This window comes from Cervus elaphus, chromosome 10 (genome assembly GCF_910594005.1).
Source record: "Cervus elaphus chromosome 10, mCerEla1.1, whole genome shotgun sequence".
NCBI classification, from domain to species: domain Eukaryota; kingdom Metazoa; phylum Chordata; class Mammalia; order Artiodactyla; family Cervidae; genus Cervus; species Cervus elaphus.
In genome coordinates, this window is record NC_057824.1 from 32,809,773 (window position 1) to 32,836,574 (window position 26,802).

Sequence of the window (26,802 nt, forward strand, 5' to 3'; positions counted from 1 at the left end):
CCATATTATTTTGTAGCTCTGCATTGTAACATACTCGAATTCTCAGCAGCAACACCGCATATAAACATGGGCCCAGCATGGATTACAAAACATTATAGAGTTAGATGCTCTGCTGCTGACCGCATTGCTGCCATATTTCACTAACTTTCTCAGCATCCCACAAGGTAAGAGAATCAAGGAATATTACATGGGAAGAATGTTAAACCCACATAAGAGACTTATAGCTTTCATAAGAGAGGGCATCCTTGGAAGTCATAGCAAAGGAGGTAGGAGAGGTTAGACTGGCTCCCTTGCCTTAACTTCCCAGGCAGAATAACCCTTTACGGTCTAGGTCAAAATCCAGAGTTAGAGAATGACTTCCAAAGCTAACCCAGCCATGTACTTTGGCAGCTGGATTTGAGAGGAAGGAGGCAGCCAGTGCTGAGGTGACTACAGTACTCTGAACCCTCAGAACTACTTTCAGTATACCATTCCACATACTTATCTGGTAGTGTTAGTTGCTTATCCCTCATCTAGTCAAAAATTGGTTTTTAGCCATATAGCACCATGATGACACTTTTAATAAATGGCCCCATATTCTATACAAGCACCCAAATCAGTAATCTTCACTTTATTATTTCCCATACCTCTATTTGTAAAGCCCTGGCTGGGCTCAGTAGCTCAAAAAGCCAAAGACAAGCCCAAGAGCCAACTGGGAAAACAAGTACATATTTTTTAAGTGAGGAAAAAGTCACCCCCTAGATTTCCTGATGGCTCAATGGTCAAGAATCCACCTGTCAATGCAGGAGATGCAGTTTCAATCCCTGGGTTGGGAAGATCCGCTGGAGAAGAAAATGGCAACCCGTTCTAGTATTCTTGCCTCAGAAATCCCATGGACAGAGGGGCCTGGCAGGCTACAGTCCATGGGGTCACAAAAGAGTCAGACATGACTTAGTGACTAAAGAAGGTCTACCACAGTTAGACTTCTAGAATGCAAAAGCCAGAGGGAGGCATCAGGGACCATGTTACTCTAAGCCCACCATCCTCCCAATTTGGCATAGGGAAGTTGAGTCCCCAAGAGAGGCAGTGATTTTGAAAGGTCTTATGTGACCATTCCAATCCTCCTATTATCTGGATTCCCTGCATTACCTACCAGCCTTTGGAAACCTTAAACTTTTGTGTCTTTGGTGCTTTATAAATCATGGGTGTTCTTTTAAATCCTAACGTTGATAGAAATAACAGTCTCTCTTGATTTTACAGATGACTAAAAGGAAACTCAGAGTTTCACTAACTTGCCAAAGATCACAGAACAGTAGCACCTGACAGTTTTCAGCTTGCCTCCTTTCCCTTAGTCACTGCCAACCTAGGAGATATAGCAGCCAACTACTAAGAGAGTTCTAATTCACTTTTTATTCTTCATGGGAATCCACATCAGTTGATAAGACTGTTTAGGTAGTGGCCCTGTGAGAATGCATTTGCTTCTTGCCTAAAAGTACTGGGACTTGAAAAGCTGTTAAGCTTGGTGAGTGGGAGATCAACATCCGTATTTGTAGCTGGGGATCCTGTAAGATCTGGACGGTTTTCCAAAGCACAGGATTTGCCATCCATTATGTTGGAAGAGGCTCCTGGTGGGTAAAGCTCACCCCAGAATGAAGTCACAGGTATTTTTTTTGTTGGGGGGGGGGGGTGGTTTTTTGTTTCTTGCAGAACTGTCATTAGTCAAGTAAACAAATTTATTAAGTCCAACAGCAGGTTACCTTCCAAATAAAAAAGTAGACAATAATGTGTGTAACAAGTTAATAAAAATATTCAAGGAGCCATTTGGAGAGTGCAACAGTGCAGAGAATACAAATCAAAGTATTGACTTTTGTCAACAAGTTTGTACAACTTCAAGAAACAGATACGCTGGTCACAAACCAAGAGGAATCCACAAAGGTGGAGGGTCACATGAGTAGTGGACTCATCACCTCAGCGGGATAAGGCAGGGTATCTTATTTGTAGGACCAATTTATCCAAGCCCCATTTGCCTATTGCTTCAAATCCCTCCTTTGAAACCTAGTATCATATTCATTAGTGCAACAGGTAAGAACAATTAATAACAGACTCAAGGGGCTAGAACCAGGGTCAGAAGGAAGACACTTCTCCCAGAATAAATGTGTTGGGGAAAAAACCACAGCAGCTGCTGGATGGCTTCCTTTGGCAATATGCAAGATTTATGCTGAAAGTTGTAGGGAAGGTGGGTGGTGGAAGAGCAGGCTCAGTTTTCAAAGAAAGGAATAGGGAGAAGGATGTGATAACTCCAGCACCTGAATCAGAAACAGAATCTGATGGTTACTCAATATTGTTTTTCAGTGAGGAAAAACACCTGCAGATTCTCAATGTAAGGCAGTGCTAGTCAAGGTTAACCTGGATAAATGCTAATGATTACAACTTAACAAAGGTGTAAACTCTGAATGGGGAGTGGGTGGGAAACCCCTCTATAATATGATTCAGAAAACTGTGGAGTAAGAGGAGGATCAATGTTACATTTCTCAAATGAGTCCCAATTAACACTTTAATGACTTAATAGTCCCTTTAGTCCATCTTGTTTAAACAAGGGCTTCCCAGGTGGTGCTAGTGGTAAAGAATCCACCTGCCAATGCAGGAGACAGATGCCGGTTCAATCCCTGGGTTGGGAAGATCTCCTGGATGAGGGCATGGCAACCCACTCCAGTATTCTTGCCTGGAGAATCCTGTGGACAGAGGAGCCTGGTGGGCTATATAGTCCACAGGTCACACAGTGTCGGATATGACTGAAGTGAATTAGCACACACGCACACATTTAAACAAGATACTGCTGAGTCCCCCAGGGAAGACCTTTGTTAGCTACCCAGTTACCAAGGCGTTCAGGTCATGACTAACCAGACACACAAGAAGAGTGGCAAAGTGGGCTACTGCAGCAAAGAAACCTAGCAGCAGCTTTCTTCCAGGCTTTGTAACTGTCTGACTGGGTCTACCTTTGGGCTTCACGGCACTGAAGACTGACTGACTTTAAATGCAAACCAAACATGGCCCCAAATACAGATGTTTTGGTTTTTAAACTTTTATACCAGGTCTTTATCTAAGTAATTTCCCATCACTATTTAATACAGTTTGGCGTAGTATACTATATGTGGCCATCACATGAACTATGGAGTCCCACACCCTACAAGATCCATCACTGACTGAATTTTGCCACCAGTCCTTGGGAGATCTGTACTATTTTAAGACCCACTAATAAATGTGTGGCTTAATCCTTTCTTCCTCTCCAAGAAGGCTAGTCTGTGCCTTCCTTAGGGAAGTTTAATATTGAAAACACTGCCTTGTACATTTTCTGTTGGATTCCCTTGAGCCTGAGGGCTTGGCTGAAATTTGGATCTTTACCTAGCTCTAGATTTTTTTTCTTACCAGAAGGGTAGAAATGGAATCTTGAACCACTCAACACATGTGAGCACATCTGGCAGGGAGAACTGCTAGTTGCTGAGTCAACTAGCCTAAGTATAGCAAAGTGTCATTACAGGATGCAGGGTTAAGAATGATACATTCACATTTGGCAGGTATAGGGGAAGAGCAAGGCAGTGAAGCACACTTCATCTCATATTGCTTTCTAATCAATTGCTAAAGAAATACCATAGAAGCTCACAAAACTGCCAAAAAACAACTTCCCAACATACTCAGTTTGTTGTGGTCACTCTGGTATTTGCCTATTTTCAAAATGGCATCCACATCCTGCCCCTGACCACACCACCACACCACTCTGGTGTCCTTTTGTTTAAAGTGAAGTGTGCACTGGCTTACCTGAGGGGCATGCATTGACCTCTTCAACACAATTACTGCTCACTCATTAAGCAGCAAACCTATCTGTAGGTGAAGAGGAACAGGAACCTCTCACTTCCCAGAAGTGTAACGGCAAACCCTACACACACACTCCATCTTGGATCCCTCTGCAGAGAACTGCTTTTCCTATAGTCACGAGAAAGTCAAGCATTGGTCCATGTGACTGCATAAGCTTGAATTCCTTGCATCAAAGACTCAAACCTAGAAGGAAACTAAGTCCCTCCCTAACCGTTCCCTTTTCAGGCTTTAATTTGCATTTGTGTAACAAATAGGCCATTAAATATATAACCAAAAATATTTTAAATGGCTCTTTTGTTGAAGAGGAAGCTGAGTGTTTTTTAAAAAATCCGTTATAGCACACCTAATGCATGGAATGCTTTCTTGTAGGCTGGGGAAGGAATCCAGTTCCTCCAGTCCTTAGGATAACTCAGCCTTTTGTGTCCTCTCCATACCCCCTTCTGATCTGAGACAGAAACAGTCTTACCTGGCTAGAAGCAGCTTGCTGGGTTAAGGTTTTAACCTTAACCTCTGCGCAACCCAGAACTGAGGAAAAATGGGGCTGTAAATTGACTGGATGAGATGGCAGTCTCAATACCTCAGTCTAGGTACCTTGACTTCAACTGAGCCCACAGAACCTGCCAGGACCCTTAGAAACTGTCCACAAGGATCTTGTGTCTTAGGCTAGAACAAAGCCAGATATCTGGACTGGGGCCCATCAGCTTTCCAACAGTAGTGCTAACTACTGTGGCTAACTTTAGTTTCTCATCCACTCCTGTAAAAGGGGCAACTCTCAGGGTTCAGATTAAAAAATATATATATGTTCCCTATGTCAATACCAATTATACAAAAACATTGACTGCAGAAACTCCTTAAATCATCTTTGTAAAGATGGGAGCCCAGAGCCATAGATAAGTAATAAAAGAAATAAAACAACTCAAAATAAGCAATTCCTGCCCAGGCTGAGAAACATACCTGGGAGGGAGATGGGTAAGTTGAGGGAGAAAACTCCAAATATTTAATAGACAAACTCTCACTGCCTCAAGAGTATAAATATTTTTATAAATTTTTATTTAAAAATTCCCTTTTCAATCTGTTCCAAAGTATTGGAAGCTGAACGGTACAAGTTCCTGCCATCCATCCTTCCAGTACAGTTTTATGAGGACATTTTTTTTTTTTTAATGGAAAAATAAGAGGACCCTCTACTAAAACCAGGTAGGACCAGTCAGCTCCTGTGTGGCAGTTTAACCAAAGCTGGCCTTACAAAGCAAGCACGTGGAGGTGTGTCTAGGGAATTGGGACTCCCTCTTGTGAGGAAAAGACAGAAAATTCATCTTTAATGAAAATGATCTAAATTCATATTCAAAAGCCTTCATTATGATGCTCCCTGACACTCTTATACTTTGTATATTGAAGGCAGCTCCCTTTTATAGCTAGTTTTAGCAGGCAAAGAAACAAAGGAATATAGATACATATATGTGTATATATATATATATATATATATAATATAGGTAAAATATATACATATATATGTATATATACATATTTGGGGGTAGGAAAAGGTGAGGAGGGTCATGTAAACCTAAATAGTCATCACATTACCCCAAATGAGCCTGACATTAACAAAGAAGAAAATAAATAACTCTGGGGGTTAAGTGACAACACGGGTGCAGCAAGAAGGGACAGGGCCCGCGTTTAACCATTAAATACACTATGTATTTGTTTGGCAGAGTTCAGGCCAACCCCAGGCTCCTGCACTTGCCAGACAAGTAAGCTGATGATACTCAATTAAGAAAAAAAAAAAAATTCAAGCAGAGCTCCATACCACAGTTTTCCTTCAAGTCAGTTGGCCGGCAGGCACAGTTTTCCGACCACCAGGAACAGAAACTTTGGCTCCAAAGCAAATGAAAAAAAAAAAAAAGTATTTCCACTTACAACATGAAAATACAGAAAATTCATCAAAGAAAGAAAACTATCAAAGTCTACTTCCAGCAAAACTGAGGTAGCACTGCTTTCTCTGCATTCAATGCTTAAGTGGTTCTCAGTACAATGTGTTCTAACAAAACTGCTCACTTGACTGACAGGTGCAGCATGTTGATGGATAAACTCAACATGAAATGAAATAGGTCAAAGAAGGAATGAGCAAGAAGTGAGAAAAATAAAGAGTTTCAGATAAATTAGCTTAAAAGGGGGTCATCACCAGACTACAAATGCTCTTGGCTGGCCTTGGCTCTCCAAGAGCTTTAAATTGCCTGGGAATTAATGCAATGTGGTTAACAGTTAACACTGCTAATTCAAAATTCAACTCTGTGTAAATCTTTAAAAGTAATTATTACAACCTAAATTCAACCATGTAAACAGCACTACACACAGTACAGACCTGCCCTGAAAAACAAGAATATGCAAAACTGAGATCTGGCACTGTATCATTTTATAACGATAATTCAACCTAACTGTCCCATTCCCCACTACCTGCTCTACACCCTCCCCCACCAAAAAAAAAAAAATCTAATTTGTGCAAGAAGTGGCAGGCTTATTCTATCTGAAGGCTTCAAAAAAAAAAAAAAAAGATATACAACATGTAGCCAGGTTCAAATATTTGGGGGACCCCTCCCCAAAAAAGGGAAATAACCAAAATAACCAAAAGTGAAGAAAGTGCCTAAAACATGATACAGCATTTTAGAGCCCTTTCAGATACAAGGCAGAGAAAGGTGTAAAGTAGAAAATATCCGGATCTTCAGTAATTTCCAGAAAGGTCCAATTCCTTGGTTGACTGCAGGGCAGCAGGCAGACCCTTGCTGCTGCTCCTGAGACAGAGCCACTAAGTCTGCTCCTCGGGACACAAGCCCTCGGGCCCTGAGCTGAGTGCACCTCTCCCTTCCCCTTCTCTTTTCCTTCGCTCCATTTCCCACTCCACAAAGGTATCGAAGAGACTTGGCCAGGCCTCATCTTCGCTGTAGTTGCTGAGGTCAGGGCCAATCACCTGAGTGAAGTTAAGGAACATATTCCAAGTGTCCCTGGAGATGCCCTTGATCCCCGAGGGGTTCTCTGTTAGGAAGTTTAGCCATTGGTCCAATACCGGGGGATTGTTCTGGGTAAAGACGAGTTTCCACAGGGCAATGGCTATTTCTCGATGCAGTGACCGCTGCCCTTCTTCAGAGTCCAGGCCAAACTGAAATGTAAACCGGTAGAGATCCTTGAATTTATCCTCTTGTTTGGCTTCTGTTAAGAGGCTAGGGAACCGTGCACAGATCCCATCAATGCTGTCTGCACTTATTGCTTTGCAGCCGTCAAAAAATTCCTTCCTGCAATAGGGAGGGGCATAATTAATCATTGTAAATGATATCATTTACTGAGAGGCGATATAGTATAATTAAGAGCATAACCATGAGGCTGTCGGGATTTGAACTCCAACTCCTCTACTAATTGCAATCCTACTTCATCTGCCAAATGGTAAGAATACTACCTTACTTCATAGGGTTTAACTAAACAAGTTATGTCAAATTCTAATAGTGCCAGGCACATGGTAGGCAGCTGATATCATTCATTCATCTATTCATCTTTCCAAAGTCTCCTGCTCCATGCAGTTTCTCATTCTGCAATAGTGATTAAGCTGTAGACTTTCCTTGGAGATGGGGAGGGAGTCTTCCTGTTTTCCTTTTGATTCTATAGGGGTTGTTTGTTTTTGGAATAGTTTTGGTTACTGCCAAGGAAAATTTTTGGAGTCCAAAGATTCTGGATGAACCTGGGGAAACTGCCACCAGAGATCAAAATTCTGTTAGTAAAAAGCAAACATTGTATGTGTATTTTTTAACATCTATATATAATACTTCTGGCTTACAACATGGTCTCACACCAATCATGTTCTTTGAGATTCTGTATGTTCTGAAGATAGAACATCTGAGGTCTGCTGAGTAACTTACCCAGGGACTAAAAGTTTTGTCGAGGGGTTCTCAAAGTCAATTCTTCTTACTTATAATCCAGTGCTCTGCAAACCACACCTTGTGACCCTGCCATGCTGTTTCCCACAAATAATCTCTGTAGGGATGGATGCGTGATCATAACAAAGCACTTAACTACTGGCTGACAGGACTTCCCAGGTGGCTCAGTGGTAAAGAATCAGCCTGCCAGCACAGGAGATACGGGTTCGATCCCTGGGCTGGGAATATCCCCTGGAGGAGGAAATGGCAACCCACTCCAGTATTCTTACCCAGAAAATACCACAGACAGAAGAGCCTGGCAGGCTATGGTCCACAGGGTCACAAAGAGCTGGGCATGACTGACTGCACGCACGCACTAGTTGATAACTGGGGCCAGCTGTCCTTACTGGAACACAGGGTGGCTAAGCGTATTGTTCGGAGAGCTGAAAGGGGCAACAAGCTTCCTACAGTGACTAAAGCACATCCCCAGTGGCACTCGATGCCTGACACATGAGAGGTGCACATAAACACTGAGTAAGGAAGTAAGTGAACTGACAAAGGAGCGGAAGAAAAGACAGAAGTCTGAAATAGCAGTGGGGTGGGACAGCAACTTGGCAACATGGATTATTCACTTAACTTCAGGCAAGGACTGTTGATGCCCACTTCTATCCTAGCTGCGCACCACTGCTCAATGGTGCTCTTTTTCCTCCTCTGTTCACCTGGTGACACCAAGTATTTGTGACTAACCTGGTGAATTTGCACATGGTAGCAGCCTGGAACTTCCAAGCCAAAAGCAGCACTCGAAATTCCGTGGGGTCCACACATAGATCATTGCAAAAGCGCTCCATGCCTTCCTCCAAAATTGCATCCTCCCGTTCATCCTTATAGCGCCTGAACAGTTCTTCCAGCCTCTGCAGAGACGACTCCTCGGCATTTGACTTGGGCTCCCTCCCAGCATCTCCGGAGGATGTTGGCAGCTGGCAGGCCTCAGGAGCAGCCTCTGCCTTCTTGGTCCCATTGACAAGGATATCTCCACCTGGCTTGCCACAGGCGGGCAGCTGTTCCTCACGGTGGCTTGCACTCCGCCTACCATGTGACTTGCTGCTGGGGTCACGGTCTCCATTCTTGCTACCCAGAGTTGATGAGGGATTCTTACACTTGGTGACACACTGGCCCATGATGCTGGTGGCCTGGCCTCTAGAGCGGCCCTCTCTGGATTAGATGCCCTCGTTGCCACTGGCCCATGTGCCTCAACATGCCATCAGTCAGAGGAGCCAGCCAACCTAGAAGAAAATTAAAGAGCAATCACCACTGAACAGGAAGACAGAGTATGCAAGCTCTTCTCCAGGGACTGCACAGTGCAACACCATTCTTGCAATGAGCCAACCATGAACTAGCGGAAATACCCCAAGTTCACCATCACCTTCCTCACAAGCCTATACCTTCACCTTGGAAATGCAGTGGCTAGGACACATATGGAGAACCAATAATGGAAATTCCTAAAATTATTAAGGTAACATAGATCACAAAGAATTCATGTGCAGAATGCATCAGGAAGACTATGGGTTTGCCAGAAATATTCCAAAGGAAATTTGTCTTGCCAATTCGCCATCACATAAGAAAGTTATTTGAGCCTGTGTTAACACCAAAGGTACAAATAAAAGGTTCATCTTCTAGTCTCTAATGTCAAAATTCTCAGATTTTCTTTTTAAGTAGGATGAACAAGGAGAAAGAGTGGTCACATCCAAAATAACTATATATAGTTTCATAATGCCCTAAAGATGAAGTAAAGAATTTGCAAGCCCTTTCTCCACCCTTACCCTATCCACCTATGGGAGCCATCCACCAGGACTATATTCCATGCCAAGGGTCCCAGTTGCTGAGCTTCTCTTCTAAAAACCCCTCTCAGAAAGGTAGTATGTAGAAGGAAAGTCAAGTTCACACTAAATGTGAATGTCCTATAGGGCCTGCAGGCTTATTAGTCTTCTAAGAAGGTGTCTCCATTTTAAAAGAAGGGCTGATTTACCCAAATACAATCTCTAAATGATAGGATAACAGCTAGATGAAAAAGAAAAATCTGCACTAATACGTAACATCATAGTGATTTACTTATTACTTAACTAAAAAGTGTTTTATAGGAAGATTGCTAGAAATTTCTTGGCCAGGAAGGAGGTGATTTCTCTGGAGACACTTTACCTACTTAGACTCATTCTTACCTTCAACTAGTCTACCAGAAGATCCATCTAAAATTTAGTGCTTGTAAAATTTTGCTACCTAAAGAATCTGCCTGCAATGCAGGAGACCCCAGTTCAATTCCTGGCTCAGGAAGATCCCCTGGAGAAGGGACAGGCTACCTACTCTGGCATTCTTGGGCTTCCCCTGGTGGCTCAGACAGTAAAGAATCCATCTGCAATGTGGGATACCTGGGTTCAATTTCTGGGTTGGGAAGATCCCTTGGAGAAGGGCATGGCAACCCACTCCAGTATTCTTGCCTGGAGAATCCCCATGGACAGAGGAGCCTGGCAGGCTACAGTCCATGGGGTTGCAAAGAGTTGGACACGACTGAGTGACTAAGCACAGCACAGCAGAGCGTAATAGCTGTAGCCTCTGAAATTATGTTAATAGAAACTTGGAAGTATAGCAGGGAAAGTGGACCAAATCAACGTCAGACCCATGTCTCACCAGCTCTAGAGTCATGGACCTTCACAATCCAAATTCAAAGCTCTAATGAGACTGGCAGTAGGGTAAAAGGGTGCTTTTAATGTAAAGTTGGAGCTTTAAACTTTAGCTAAAGAACTTTACTTCCTCCAAATAGTACTTGCATAAATTCAGAGTTATCTTCAAAAGGAATTCTAAGGGTATGTTCTCACTGTACAAGTTTAAAATGAAGACCATAATCATTCCTGTGTTCACTGGAATCACATAGTATCAGGGTGTGTCCCATTCTCCACCTTCAAAAAGAATAAATGACAGACATGACTATACATGCCTTTTTTGGATTTGCAGTTTCACTTAGGTTTCAAAACCACACTGAAGCCCCTTTAGAAGGTTTTTGGTGTGGAAAATGACAGACCCAAGTAAGTTTTCTGAAACCTTTTTATGGTTTTAGAGTATAGCTAATAAGCCATAGCACAACTTATTAAAATTGTAAAAGCCAAGGGGGTTAATTCTTGGAAGACCAGAATACATGAGAAGCAACCTGTTCAAGCTAAATTATCCAAAACAAACAGCACTATACCACATGGACGGTCTGGTTTCCAGATCTGTGTTTCTACGACTGAAATGCTGAAAGAAACAAAAGGCCTAAACTTAAAAATTCCACATGCTCACAGACTGGCAACTCTAATTCCCAGACATGCTGACTCACCAGATTTTGCTGCTCAGTTCTTGCTGCTGAGGAAAGCCCAGGTATCTGGCACGATAAGAGGATTTCCTGGTTTCTGACTGACTCACCTACCCTAGGCCACTCACCTCTGCTCCCATTGGACAGATGCTATATTACACCAGCTTCCTCCAAATCCTGGTGCCAAGGCCTTCAAGTAGGGACAGAACAGATGGACCTCTCAAAGAGGTTCTAATCCATTTACCCATTTACAAGCCCTCCACATGAGAGCATCTTTGATGACCTGACATAGCAGAACCAGCTGAAACCTGAGGCATTTTATACCCAAGAGATAAAAAAAAAAAAAGGAGTGGGAAATCAGTTTAGACAGATGATCAGTCAAAGTGACAGCAGGCTGGGTCCCTTCCTTCCATTCTGGTCCTTTCCTTTGAGGTAAGTGATGGTCTCAAGCCAGAAGGAAGTATTTACAGATCTGATGGTGAGTGTGGTCCCCTGATTAGCTAATGGGCTCCCTTCTTTACTGTCTACCTCTTTCTTTGGGAAAACAGTTCTGCACCAAGAGATTTCTCAGGTTCAATCAGGGGCTCAGCCCTATGTCACAGGATGGCCACACTTCAAGTGTTTTAAAGTTGCAAGCTTCCCTGGACACACTAGCTGTTTGCTAATTCCTAATAAGAGCAATTTTCAATTACTTAGCACTGGATAGCACATCATGCATGATACAAAGCACTTTATGGACAATAAAACTCATATATGCTTACCATAACTCCATTCAAAGACAGGAAAGTTGGGGTGCAAAGAAGATTACCCAGGATCACAAGCAGAACCTGATATGTCTGACTTGAAAAACCCCTGATAGCTCAGCTGGTAAAGAATCTGTTAGCGATGCAGGAGACCCCAGTTCGATTCCTGGGTTGGAAATATCCATTGGAGAAGGGATAGCCTACCCACTCCAGTATTCTTGAGCTTCCCTTGTGGCTCAGATGGTAAAGAATTCACGCACAATGCGGGAGACCTGGGTTCAATCCCTGGGTTGGGAAGATCCCCTGCAGAAGGGAAAGGCTACCCACTACAGTACTCTGGCCTGGAGAATTCCATGGATTTCTACTGTATAGTCCATGGGGTTGCAAACAGACAAGACTGAGTCAACTTTCACTTTCAATTTAACCACTAAGCTAGACTGCTTAACACACCTATATCAGAAGCCCCTTCATAGATCACAGCATGGTTTGGTAAAGGGGCTTTGTAATGCAATGAAGCTATAAGCCATACTGTGCAGGGCCACCCAAGATGGGTGGGTCATAGTGAAGTGTACTGACAAAATGTGGCCCATTGGAGGAGGGAATGGCAAAACACACCAGTATTCTTGCCGTGAGAACCCCATGAGCAGTATGAAAGAGCAAAAACACATTAACACTGGAAGATGAGTCCCCCAGGTTGGAAGGTGTCCAATATGCTATGGGGGAAGAGCAGAGGGCAATTACTAATATCTCCAGAAAGAATGAACTGGCTGAGCCAAACTGGAAACAACACTCAACTGTGGATGTGTCTGGTGGTGAAAGTCAAGTCCAATGCTGTAAACAATACTGCATAGAAATCTGGAATGTTAGGTCTATGAATCAAGGAAATTGGATGTGGTCAAGCAGGAGATGGCAAGAGTGAATATCATTTTAGGAATCAGTGAACTAAAGTGGACAGGAGTGGATGAATTTAATTCAGGTAACCATTATATCTCCTACTGTGGCCAAGAATCCCTTAGAAGAAATGGAGTAGCCCTCATAGTCAACAAAACAGTGACATCGGTTCATTTCCAAGGCAAACCATTCAACATCACTTTGCCTTAACCACCGATGCTAAAGAAGCTAAAGTTGGGTATGAAGATCTATAAGACCTTGTAGAACTAACAGCAAAAATGATGTCCTTTTCATCATGGGAACTGGAATGCAAAAGTTGGAAATCAAGAGAAACCTGCAGTAGAAAGCAAGTTTGGCCTTGGAGTACAAAATGAAGCAGGGCAAAGGCTAACAGAGTTTTGCCAAAAGAACACACTGGTCATAGCAAACACTCTTTTCCAACAACACAAGAGATGACTCTACACATGGACACCACCAAATGATCACTATTGAAATCAGAGTGATTATATTCTCTGCAGCCAAAGATGGAGAAGCTCTATACAGTCAGCAAAAACAAGACTGGGAGCTGACCGTGGCTCAGATCGTGAGCTCCTTATTGCAAAATTTAGTCTTAAATTGAAGAAAAGTAGGGAAAACTACTAGACCATTTAGGTATGGCCTAAATCAAATCCCTTATGATTATAAGGTGGAGGTGATGAATAGGTTCAAAGGATTAGATCTGGCAGAGTGCATAAAGAACTATATATGGAGGTTTATAACACTGTACAGGAGGCAGTGACCAAAACCACCCCAAGGAAAAAGAAATGCAAGAAGGCAAAGTGGTTGTCTGAGGAGGCTTTACAAATAGCTGAAAAGGGAGAAAGGGAAAAATATACCCAACTGAATGCAGAGTTCGAGAAAAAAGCAAAGAGAGATAAGAAGGCCTTCTGAAATGAAGTGTAAAGAAATACAGGAAAACAACAGGATGGGAAAGATTCTCTAAGAAAGAGAACTTCTCTTCAAAAAAAATTGGAGATAGCAGAGGAAACATTTCATCCAAGAATGGGAGTGAGTAAGGACCTAACAGAAGAGATTAAGAGGTGGACAGAATACACAGAACTATACAAGAAAGGTCTTAATGATTCAGATAACTATGATGATAGGAGTGTAGTCACTCACCTAGAGCCAGACATCCTGGAGTGTGAAGTCAAGTGGACTTTAGGAAGCATTACTAAGAACAAAGCTAATGGAGGTGATGGAATTCCAGCAGACCTATGTAAAATCCTAAAAGATGATGCTGTTAAAGTGCTACAGTCAATATGTCAGCAAATTTGGAAAACTCAGCAAGGGCACAGGACTGGAAAAGGTCAATCTTCATTCCAATCCCAAAGAAGGGCAATGCCAAAGAATTTTCAAACTACGGCACAACTGCATTCATTTCACCTACCAGCAAGGTAGGCTCAAAATTCTCCAAGCCAGGCTTCAGCAGTATGTGAACCGAGAAATTCCAGATACATAAACTGGATTTAGAAAAGGCAGAGGACCCAGAGATCAAATTGCCAACATCTGCTGGATCACAGGAAAAGCAAGGGATTTCCAGAAAAACATTTACTTCTGCTTCATTGACTACGCTAAAGCCTTTGACTGTGGGGATCACAACAAACTGGAAAATTCCTAAGAAATGGGAGTACCAGACCACCTTACCTGTCTCCTAAGAAACATATGCAAGTCAAGAAGCAACAGCTAGAACTGGACATGGACAACGAACTGGTTCCAAATTGGGAAAGAAGTATGTCAAGGCTATTTACTGTCATGCTGCTTATTTAACTTATATGCAGAGTACATCATGCAAAATGCCAAAGTGAATGAATCACAAGCTGGAATCAAGATTTCTGGGAGAAATACCAACAACATCAGATACGCAGATGATACCACCCTAATGACAGAAAGTGGAAAGAAACTAAAGAGCTTCTTGATGAGGGTGAAAGAAAAGTGAAAAGGTTGGCTTAAAACTCAACATTCAAAAACTAAGATCATGGCATCTAGTCACACCACTGCATGGCAAATAGATTGGGAAAAAATGGAAATAGTGATAGATTTTATTTTTGTGGGCTCCAAAATCACTGTGGACAGTGACTGCAGCCATGAAATTAAAAGACACTTGCTTCTTGGATGGAAAGCTATGACAAACCTAGAAAGCATATTAAAAAGCAGAAACATCATTTTGCTGACAAAGATCCATATAGTCAAAGTTATGGTTTTCCAGTAGTCATGTACATATATGAGAACTGGACCATAAAGAAGGCTGAGTGCCAAAGAATTAATGCTTTTGAATTGTGGTGCTGAAGAAGACTCTTGAGAATCCCTTGGACTGCAGGGAGGTCAAACTAGTCAATCCTAAAGGAAACCAATCCTGAATATTCATTGGAAGGATTGAGACTTAAGCACTAATACATTGGCCACCAGATGCAAAAGAGCTGAGTCACTGGAAAAGACCCTGCTGCTGGGATAGATTGAGAGCAGGAGGAAAAGGGGGCGGCAGAGGATGAGATGGTTAGATAGCATCACTGACTCAATGTACATAGATTTGAGCAAACTGTGGGAGACAGTGAAGGACAGAAGAACCTGGCCTGCTGCACTCCATGGGGACTGCAAAGAGTCAGACATGACTTAGGGACTAAACAACAACGACTGGAAAAAGAACAGCACACGGTCTGTGCCCACTGCTAAGAATGGCGTCCTAGCCACTGCTCTCTCCCCCGCAAGTCTTACCACCATGAAGCAGGCAGGCAAGATGCCCTTAGGCTCAGCCTCACCAGAGGATGGGGCTACAATTAGTCCAGAGTCCTTAAACCTGTGATGTTTCAGGACCCCATCATGGCTAAAAACTCTAGCTCTTTAAGTCCAACTCTGCTACTGGCTATTTGACCCTGATCAAAAACCTGAATTTCATCAACCTGAAAAGCAGTACCTACTTCATAGAGCAGTTGTAAGGATTCAGTCAGGATACACTAATAAAGAGTACCTGGCACACAATGACTTCCACAGATGAAAGCTGTTATTAAAAGCCAAGTAGTATCTGCTTACCCTGATGGAAATCCCAGCTTGTCCCATTTGAACAACGGGTCTAGGCTTTGACTTCCCCAGGCCCAGACAGGACAGGATGCCTATGCTTGACTTGAGTCACACACATGAGTATTGCTCAAAAACAGTCTCTTGAACTACAGAAGTAACCCTGCTCAAATTCACCACCAATCAGAAATACACAGGGGATCAGATTCTCCAAAGGATAAGACTTGTGAATAATCCTGAATAAAATCAAGCTGGCTATTTGCTGTGCCCTCTGGATATCTGAATTATTGCTCACTTTCTGTCCCTAACTGCAGAACAATTATATCAAAGAAATTCTTGCACTGTTAAGAAAGTTCTAGTACCCACAACAGATTTCCCCACTTGGGGAAAGGGAAAGGGACTAAGAACCCCCAAAGAATTTGACTTTGGAGACCAGTGGGATTTGATTACAGAACTTTAACAGGAATGGGGAAACAGACTCTTGGAGGGCACAAACAAAACCTTGTGCACATCAAGAGCCAGGAGAAAGGAGTTTCCTGTGAAGGCATGGGTCAACAACAGTTTGCCCTCAGTCCAGACAACAGGGAGGGAACAGCCCTACCCATCAACAGAAAATTGGATTAAAGATTTACTTAGCATGGCCCCACCCATCAGAACAAGATTCCCCCCGTCAGTCTTTCCCATGAGGAACCTTCCATAAGCTGTTATCCTTATTCATCAGAGGGCAGACAGAATGAAAACCACAATCACAGAAAACTAACCAAACTGATCACATGGACCACAGCCATGTCTAACTCAATGAAACTATGAGCCATGCCATGTAGAGCCACCCAAGATGGATGGGTCATGGTGGCGAGTTCTAACAAAACGTGGTCCACTGGAGAAGGGAATGGCAAACCAATTCATTATTCGTGCCTTGGGAACCCCATGAACAGTATGAAAAGGCAGAAAGATAGGACACTGAAAGATGAACTCCCCAGGTCAGTAGGTGCCCAATATGCTACTGGAGAAGAGTAGAGAAGTAACTCCAGAAAGAATGAAAAGACGAAGCCAAAGTGAAAACAGTGTCCAGCTGTGGATGTGACTGGTGATGGAAGTAAAGTCCGATGCTGGGAAGAACAGTATTGCATAGGAACCTGGAATATTAGGTCCTTGAATCAAGGTAAATTGGAAGTGGTCAAACAGGAGAGGGCAAGGGTTTGAACATCGAAATTTTAGTAATCAGTGAGCTAAAATGGACAGGAATGGGCGAATTTAATTCAAATGACCATTACATCTACTATTGTGGGCAAAAATCCCTTAGAAGAAATGGAGTAGTCCTCACAGTCAACAAAAGGGTCCGAAATGCAGTACTTGGGTGCAATCTAAAAAACAACAGAATGACCTCGGTTCGTTTCCAAGGCAAACCATTCAATATCACAGTAATCCAAATCTATGCCCCAACCACTAATGCTGAAGAAGCTAAAGTTGAACGGTTCTATGATGACCTACAAGACCTTCTAGAACTAACACCAGAAAAAGATGTCCTTTTCATAATAGGGGACTGGAATGCAAAAGTAGTAAGTCAGGATTTCCCTGGAGAAACAGGCAAGTTTGGCCTTGGAGTACAAAATGAAGCAGGCCAAAGGCTAACAGAGTTTCACCAAGAGAACACACTGTTTGTAGCAAGCACCCTCTTTCAACACCACAAGAGATGACTCTACTCATTGACCATATGGTCAATACCGAAATCAGACATATTATATTCTTTGCAGTTGAAGATGGAGAAGCTCTATACACTCAGCAAAAACAAGACCAGGAGCTGACTGTAGCTCAGATCATGAACCCCTTATTGCCAAATTCAGACTTAAATTGAAGAAAGTGGGGAAAACCACTAGACCATTCAGGTATGACCTAAATCAAATCCCTTATGATTATACAGTGGAAGTGAGAAATAGATTAAAGGGACTAGATCTGATAGACAGAGTGCCTGATGAACTATGGACGGAGGCTCATGACATTGTATAGGAGACAGGGATCAAGATCAACCCCAAGAAAAAGAAATGCAAAAAGGCAAAATGGCTGTCTGAAGAGGCCTTACAAATAGCTGAGAAAAGAAGAGAAGCAAAAGGCAAAGGAGAAAAGGAAAGATATACCCATTTGAATACAGAGTTCCTAACAATAGCAAGGACAGATAAGAAAGCCTTCCTCAGTGATCAATGCAAACAAATAGAAGAAAACAATAAAATGGGAAAGACTAGAGATCTCTTCAAGAAAATTAGAGATACTAAGGGAACATTTCATGCAAAGATGGGCACAATAAAGGACAGAATGGTATGGACATAACAGTGGCAGAAGATATTAAGAAAAGGTGGCAAGAATATACAGAAGAACTATACAAAAAAGATCTTAATGACCCAGATAGCCATGCTGATGTGATCACTAACATAGAGCCAGACATCCTGGAATGTGAAGTCAAGTGGGCCTTAGGAAGCATCACTACAAACAAAGCAAGTGGAGGTGATGAAATTGCAGCTGAGCTATTTCAAGTCCTAAAAGATGATGCTATGAAAGTGCTGCACTCAATATGCCAGCAAATGTAGAAAACTCAGCAGTGGCCACAAAACTAGAAAAGGTCAATTTTCATTCCAATTCCAAAGAAAGGCAATGCCAAAGAATGTTCAAATTACTGTACAGTTGCACTCATCTCACACACCAGCAAAGTAATACTGAAAATTCTCTAAGCTAGGCTTCAACAGTATGTGAACTGTGAACTTCCAGATGTTCAACCTGGATTTAGAAAATGCAGAGGAACAAAAGATCAAATTGCCAACGTCCGTTGGGTCATTGAAAAAGCAAAAGAGTTCCAGAAAAACATCTACTTGTGCTTTATTGACTACACCAAAGCCTTGACTGTGTGGATCAGAATAAACTGTGAAAAATTCTTCAAGAGATGGGCATACCAGACCACCTTACCTGCCTCCTGAGAAATCTGTATGCAGGTCAGGAAGCAACAGTTAGAACTGGACATGGAACAATGGACTGGTTCCAAATTGGGGAAGGAGTACATCAATGCTGCATATTGTCACCCTGCTCATTTAACTTATAAGGCAGAGAACATCATGTAAAATGCAGGGCTGGATGAAGTACAAGCTAGAATCAAGATTGCCAGGAGAAATATCAATAACCTCAGACATGTAGATGACACCACCCTTATGGCAGAAAGTGAAGAGGAAATGAAGATCCTCTTGATGAAAGTGAAAGAAGAGAGTGAAAAAGCTGGTTTAAAACTCAATATCAAAAAACTAAGATCATGCCATCAGGTCCCATCACTTCATGGCAAACAGATGGGCAAACAATGGAAACAGTGACAGACTTTATTTTCTTGGGTTCCAAAAATCACTGCAGACAGTGACTGCAGCCATGAAATAAAAGACACTTGCTCCTTGAAAGAAAAGCTATGGCAAACCTAGACAGCATATTAAAAAGCTGAGACATTACTTTGCTGACAAAGGTTTGTCTAGTCAAAGCTATGGTTTTTCCAGCAGTCACATATGGATGTGAGAGTTGGACCATAAAGAATGCTGAGTGCCGAAGAATTGATGCTTTTGAACAGTGGTGCTGGAGAGTCCCTTGGACTGCAAGGAGATCAAGCCAGTCAATCCTAAAGGAAACCATTCCTAAATATTCATTGGAAGGAGTAATGTTGAAGCTGAAGCTCCAATACTTTGGCCACTGATGCGAAGAACTGACTCACTGGAAAAGACCTTGCTGTTGGGAAAGAATGAAGGCAGGAGGAGAAGGGGACAACAGAGGATGAGATGGTTGGATGGCATCAGTGACTTGATGGACATGAATTTGAGCAATCTCTGGTGAGGGACAGAGAAGGCTGGCATGCTGCAGTCCATGGGGTCACAAAGAGTCAGGCACGATTGAGCAACTGAACTGAACTAACTTCTGTCCCTAATCTGGGGCAATCTTCCAGTCAGTTCCGAATTTCATTCCCTTTCCACTAGGTTCCAGGTGTGCAGATCTGGAAAAAGCCAGGATTTCTAACTTGGTACTGATTTACACTCATCTAATGGGACTACCTTCCCAGTGGTCCTCCTGCTATCCCTCTGAAATGGATAGACTCAGCACAATCTGGGCACCCCAGAACCAAATTTAATTACTAACAGAACATCATTATTAATTAATCCCACTTTTCATTGTTAGTACATTGTAAGAGCTACATTGAAGTGTAACTCAAGGAAATAATTACTGCCACTTTGTAGGAAAATAAATATAAGTACACAGAGGTCAAGGAGCTATCTAGGAAAGGAGAAACTGGAGCGGAGTAACTAATAGGACGAGCTCTGCAAGCAGACGAACCTGTATCTGAATCACGGTGATGCACCAGGTTTGTGACCATCAATATATAATTTTTAAATGGGACAGTTGTACCTCATGGACTGGTGGATAGAGGAAATGAGATGTCCCATGTAAAATGCTCTGCCCTAATACCTGGCTCATAAAAAGTATTTGGTAAGTGTTAGCCTTTATTGTAACTGTTATTATCAGAAAGTTGGTGACAGGATCAAGTTCCTCTTTTCCTAGAAAAGTGCTCTTGTCAGCAGCCAGGCCAGGTCTCCTGGGGCACTTCAGGAATGCTGATGCCCCAAATGCCCACAGAAGCTCTCCTGTTCTTGCAGTAAGTGACTCTGGTCTCCTGTTTCAGCTAAGTGGCATACACTGAAATGGAGTGACAGACAAGAAGGGGTGGGAAGAAAGGAAGAAGAAAAAAGGGAGAAAAAAAACTACAAACCAGGACATATACTTCTAGGCATAGCTTTGGGGGTTTACTTGAAAGATTAAAGGCAGTAACTGCTTAGTTTATGCTGGCCCAAGATAAGCCTCCAGCTTTTCTCCTCCAATCTCAGCTCTAACTGCTTCTGCCTCTCTCTCTCCCTCCTCCTCCAAATCAGCTTCCAGCCTTCCTCCTCTCCTGTGGCAGACCCAGCTGCTATTCCTGGGGATGGGCTTGGTTGCTTGCTTGGCCCCAGGTCTGGAGGTGGCACTGCTGGGCTAAGGGCAGTCCTAGAGATCACGGTCCCAGTGGATGCCTGCCTCCACAGATAGCCAGAGAAGGGAGATCAGAAAAGTGTTTCTAATTCTTAGGCAGCTCCATGAAGTGACAATCAGGCAAGTCCCCATATTCTAGGGCTTACAGTCTACCTTTCAAACAGAATCACCCCTTATGGACAGAAAGACCATGAAGGGCAAAACCACAAAAAGACGAATGGAGACAGGAAAGGAGAGAGGAGTGTGAACCAGTGTTATGGAAAGGAAGGTGGCGGGACTGATGAATAGGAATTGGTATTTGTTATACGCTTCATATACATCATCATCTTCACAACAACCTATGATGTCAGACATCTTACAGATTAGGAAACTGAGGTTTCTTAACCACTAAGCAATGGGACTAGGAAATAAAATCAGTTTGTCAGACTCCAAAATCTACTCAATGGGAAAGTTTCACAGAGATGATGAGTCTTGTTCTGGTCCTTCAGTGATTGGGAGCATAAAGTGGAAAGGAAAGAGGCAAACGGTCAATCTGGTTGGTCCAGGCTGAGAGGGGATTTTAAAATGTTTATTAACAGCAATATCTTTTAAGTCAGTTGCATGTACTGAGGAGACTGACATGAATTATCACTTTTAACCAACTTCAACTCTATGAGGAAGAAAATATAATCTTCACTTCACAGTGGGATAAACTGAACAGAGTTTAAGGGATTTGGCCTGAGGTCACACAGCCAATCTATAAAGGAAAAAGGATCCAAACCTAGGAGTCTGATTCTAAACTCATCACATTACATCACTGGTCTCACTACTTATTGTTCTTGGCTATGCTGTTCGAGGTGGCACAGTGGTAAAGAATCTGCCTGCCAACGCAGCAGACACGAGACACAAGTTCAGTACTGGGTCGAGAAGATTCCCTTGAGTAGAAAATGGCAACCCACTTGAGTATGCTTGCCTGGAAAATTTCATGAACAGAAGAGACTGGCGGGCTACAATCCATGGTCGCAAAGAGTCAGACGCAACTGAGCATTACACACACATGCCAGGATATACTGTTCCCCTAAGGAGATGATGATGGCCCAAGAAGAAAAAATACATTATCAACACGTGATTGTACTCCAGGGGTACTGAGTCAGTAAGATCAGAGTAAAGTCTCAGGAAGTCTTCAGTTCTGGTCTGGGATGTCCCTAAGTGACTTATGCCCTTGCACAAGTTTCTTAACCTCTCTGAGTTTCTATATTCCCAACATTGAAATCCTTTGAAGTCTAACATTCTGGGACAACCTTTATTTTTCGACATGCAAAGAGGCTGAAGTTCTAAATTTGCAAGCCTTCTGAGGACAGGGTTTTTGCCTCCTCAGTGAACAGCTTTCATACTTCTTGCCCAAGCCTACTAGAGTCAAAGGAAAATGGGAAAGTCAGTCTATTCCAATCTGAACAAGAGGTGAAAGGTTTTTGCAGGCTTCCCTCTCCTGATCATCTTAGTTTGATCTCTGCAGGCTAAGAAAAAGGCCCTGACATATAACATATGGGCTCTCCAGGTGGCGTTAGTGGTCAAGAAACTGCCTGCCAATGCAGGAGACGCAAGAGACGTAGGTTCAAACTCTGAGTGTGGAAGATCCGCTAGAATAGGAAATGGCACCCCAGTCCATCATTCTGTCTGGAAAATTCCATGGGCAGAGGAGCCTGGCAAGCTAGTCTAGGGAGTCACAAAGAGTCAAACACGAGACTAAGAATGAGCACAGGTGATATGGAAAATAGAGCAAGCTGGCTTATTGTTGTACCTGGTTGGGAGCTTAAAAAAAACGAGGCAAATGCTGCTACCAAAAGCCAATGTCAGCAAGGCACCTGAGGTCTACTCTGATGACTTCTTTGAAAGAAGGAAATGATCCAATCCACCTCTCTCATCTGTTCCCACCTAGGGTCTATTCAGAAGCAAGAAGCCACTAGCAAATGTTAGTGCTTTTACATATGACAGCAGTAAGAAACCCATCTTTCCAACTTTCATCCAAACAATCTGTATAGCTAATTGGGCACATGTTTTTACTTCTTACTATATATGACACCCAGCTGCCAGGGGCTGAAGCAGCTATAGTGGCAAAAGCCATCCCCCTGAGGAGTCTCAAAGCAAGACCACAAGAGTCTCTTGATGCAAACTGGCAGATGTTGATGCTAAATGACCTGAGAAACAGTCAGGAAATGGGCAGTATCCATTTCTAAACTACCTCTTAGAAAGTAAACTTGCAAAAATAACAAACAAGGAGGAAAGAATGGAGGGAGTACTTTATTATTTTCTTTTTTTTTGGAGGGAGTACTTTAAAATACAAGGTATTCTGCTTTCTGTCATTTGGAACTTGGGACTTACAAGATCACCTTTGGAGATTAGGTCTTACCTAGAGCTACTTGGGAGAAAAAGCTGTTCCCTCTGCCAAAGCAAATGAGGTGTGTCTGCTATTTTCACGCTTCTAAGACTTTTTGTCCTAAAATTTACTGCACGCAGCAAGCTAAGACAGCAGTTCCAGTTAGCGATGGGTAGGAACACATGACTTTCTATATCCACCAATCTCAAAACTACAAAAAGAAGTGGGGGATGGGGGAAAACAGGGAAGAAGGAAGGGAAGATAAATTTTTTTTTAAAAAGAAAATAAACCAATTGGTTATATTTCTGTAAAATAATCATTTTACAGAAATAATAATCACTGGTCATTAAGACCAGTCAGTTTTGTACAAAATAATTACTCTCTTCTTTTTGAAGGATTCGTATGTTCCTTACCTAGTATACTTCAAATATACTGAGAATATATATGCAATTGAGGTCTGAGGACTGAGGCCACTGTGGGCTGGCCAGAACAAATACTACTTGCCAAATTCAACAAAGTCAATACATACATACTATAAAGTTCCCAAATACCAAAGAATCAAGCATTTTTGGTCTCTGGGTTCCAGAGCTGCTACATATTTAATCCCACATGACTCAAAATAACCAAGAAAGAGCTGAATTATTTTACTGACCCACACTTCGAATATTTTCGCTGTTACTATTGATCCAGACAAGTCTGACTGCATACTTTGTGCAAAGTGGACATCATAAGGGGCATCAGATTTCTAGGCTGGTTACTCTTTGTGTTTCTGCACCAGCTTTTTCATTAGCTAACTTTACTGTTTACAAACAGAGGGCCGTCTTGGGTTTATGCTCCATCAGTTCAGTTCAGTCGCTCAGTACTTTCCCCATGGACTTTGTGACCCCATGGACTGCAACACACCAGACGTCCCTGTCCATCACTGACTCCCAGAGCTTACTCAAACTCATGTCCATCGAGTCAGTGATGCCATCCAACCATCTCATCCTCTGTCATCTCCTTCTCTTCCCACCTTCAATCTTTCCCAGCCTCAGGGTCTTTTCTAATGAGTCAGTTCTTCGCATAATGTGGCCAAAGTATTGGAGTTTCAGCTTCAGTATCAGTCCTTCCAATGAATATTCAGGACTGATTTCCTTTAGGATAGACAGGTTGGATCTCCTTGCAGTCCAAGGGACTCTCAAGAGTTTTCTCCAACACCACAGTCCAAAAGCATCAATTCTTTGGATCTCCTTGCAGTCCAGGGGACTCTCAAAGTCTTCTCCAACACCACAGTTCAAAAGCATCAATTCTTCAACTTTCTTTACAGTACAACTCTCACATCCATACACAACTGCTGGAAAAACCATAGCTTTGACTAGACAGACCATTGTTGGCAAAGTAATGTCTCTGCTTTTTAATATGCTGTCTAGGTTGATCATAGCTTTCCTTCCAAGGAGCAAGTGTCTTTTAATTTCATGGCTGCAGTCACCATCTGCAGTGATTCTAGAGCTCAAAGAAATAGTCTGTCACTGTTTCCATTGTTTCCCCATCTCTTTGCCATGAAATGATGAGACCAGATGTCATGATCTTCGTTTTCTGAATGTTGAGCTTTAAGCCAACTTTTTCACTTTCCTCTTTCACTTTCATCACAGGTTCTTTAGTTCTTTTTTGCTTTCTGCCCTAAGGGTGGTGTCATCTGCATATCTGAGGTTATTGAAATTTCTCCTGGCATTCTTGATTCCAGCTTGTGCTTCATCCAGCCCCACATTTCACATTATGTACTCTGCATATAAGTTAAATAAGCAAGGTGAAAATATGTAGCCTTGACATACTCCTTTCCCAATTTGGAACCAGTTTGTTGTTCCATGTCCAGTTCTAACTGTTGCTTCCTGACCTGATGTTGCTCCATGGTACCACAATAAAAATAGCCTGACCGCTATACTCTTTAACTCTGGCTTTAGCTTGGAGCTCATCCTCAGAATACAGGCCTCATTAGGTCACACTGAAGGTAAAACCACTGGTTAGGCACTGCTTCCAACTGGCATATGGTACCAGCCATCCCAGACATCTATCAGATAATTTACATTTACTAGATAATCATTCCTCAAACACCCAATCACCACATCAACTGTTCGCTTTTCAGTCACCTGTGGAATTCAGTAGTTACTGATGAAAAATAGTTAACTGGAGTTGAGATATGGTCTTTGTATCTAAGAAAGGCAAGAAAGGAAACTATGAAATGAGTCAAAAGATGAGAACGGAATCCAGTATAAAGATGATAAACGACTGCATGCAAATGTCTTCTTAGAGGGGCATCTGAATGACCACAAATGTACAGATGTAGTTTCCAGAGCCACATTTCTTCTAAACAGCTCTCGGGTTCATCACATGGTAACAAATGTGATGTTTGCTAACATTTAAATGTTTGCTAATTCTTAAGGAAAAAAAAAAATCCAAATTTATTAAGGCCACATTTATCCTTTTTTTCCAGAGATCCAAGATGGAAGCTGACTGCTAAAGCTTAGTAGATAAGAAAAGGAAGAGGGACAGAAGAAAGATCTGTATAATAAAATAATATCTTTTTTCAATCACATCAGTAAGTTGGTCAGAGAAGTAAGACCACCAAGGCTTTCCTTCCCACTGCCAAATTCAAAAACATTGTTACACAGTTATTCTGTAAAGTTCAGAAACTACGGAGTAGCATAAAGAGAAAAAGTCCCCTAGTGCCCCACCACCTGCCGCTTCCCAGGTGGCTCAGTGGTAAAAAAATCCTCCGGCCAATGTAAGAGACTCTGGTTCGACCCATCTTAAGATCTCCTGGAAAGAGAAACGGCAACCCACTCCAGTATTCTTGCCAGGGAAATGGCATGGACAGAGAAGCCTGGGAGGCTACAGTTCATGAGTGTCCCAAAAGAGCTGAACACAATTTAGTGACACAATCCCTCCACCTAAATTAGTATTTTGGAATATATCCTTTCAGTGGTCTATATAAGCATATAGGTGGCACACATAAATAAATACATGCATGTTCATAGTACACATATCCAACTTTTAAACAAAACTGAGTCATTATGTACATTCTGTTTTGCAACACTTTTTCATATAAATCTTCCCTCATCAAATGCTTTAAAAGGGCCACAAATCAACAGCCGTACTACCAATACTGTGGCAGTATTACCACTGACACACCAGCCATTTCACATAACCCATAAACTATTTATTGCCTACGACTTCAATATGTCAAAAATTTGGTGCTACGTTGCAGAAGGGTTGCAGAAAGGTTGAGACTCTCTGTTAAATATATTTAATTGCCAGATATGTCTTTCATTGATAATTTGTCAGTTTAAACACTCATGGTTGGACATTTAGTTTGCTTCCAACAGTTCAGTATTATAAACAATATTGGGATAATAAACAGAATATGCAGCTAAAATTCAGCTCCTGAGAATAAACTCCCACAAGTGGAACAACAGATCAAAGACTATGCAAAAAGATATTATACGTGTATGTGTATGAAAAGTGAAAGTATTAGTCACTTAGCGTCTGCCTCTTTGCAACCCCATGGACTGCAGCCCAAGAGCCTCTGTCCACGGAGCTCTCCAGGCAAGAATACTGGAGTGGGTTGCCATGCCCTTCTCCAGGGGATCT

The 26,802-nt window shown here is 42.3% G+C and overlaps 1 protein-coding gene across 8 annotated transcripts in view; it reads right to left on the bottom strand.

Moving 5' to 3' along the window:
• Nucleotides 1-1,694: 1,694 nt before the first annotated feature.
• Nucleotides 1,695-26,802, bottom strand: part of DCUN1D3 (defective in cullin neddylation 1 domain containing 3) — a 53,444-nt gene continuing 28,336 nt past the window's right edge. For all 8 annotated transcript variants that reach the window (XM_043914476.1, XM_043914468.1, XM_043914470.1 and 5 more), the window contains 2 exons: nt 8,499-9,034; nt 1,695-7,136 (listed from right to left, as the gene is read on the bottom strand). In XM_043914476.1, coding sequence (XP_043770411.1) covers nt 6,653-7,136; nt 8,499-8,929 — 915 coding nt within the window. In that variant the 5' untranslated portion in view covers nt 8,930-9,034 and the 3' untranslated portion in view covers nt 1,695-6,652. The remainder of the gene's footprint in view (nt 7,137-8,498; nt 9,035-26,802) is intronic.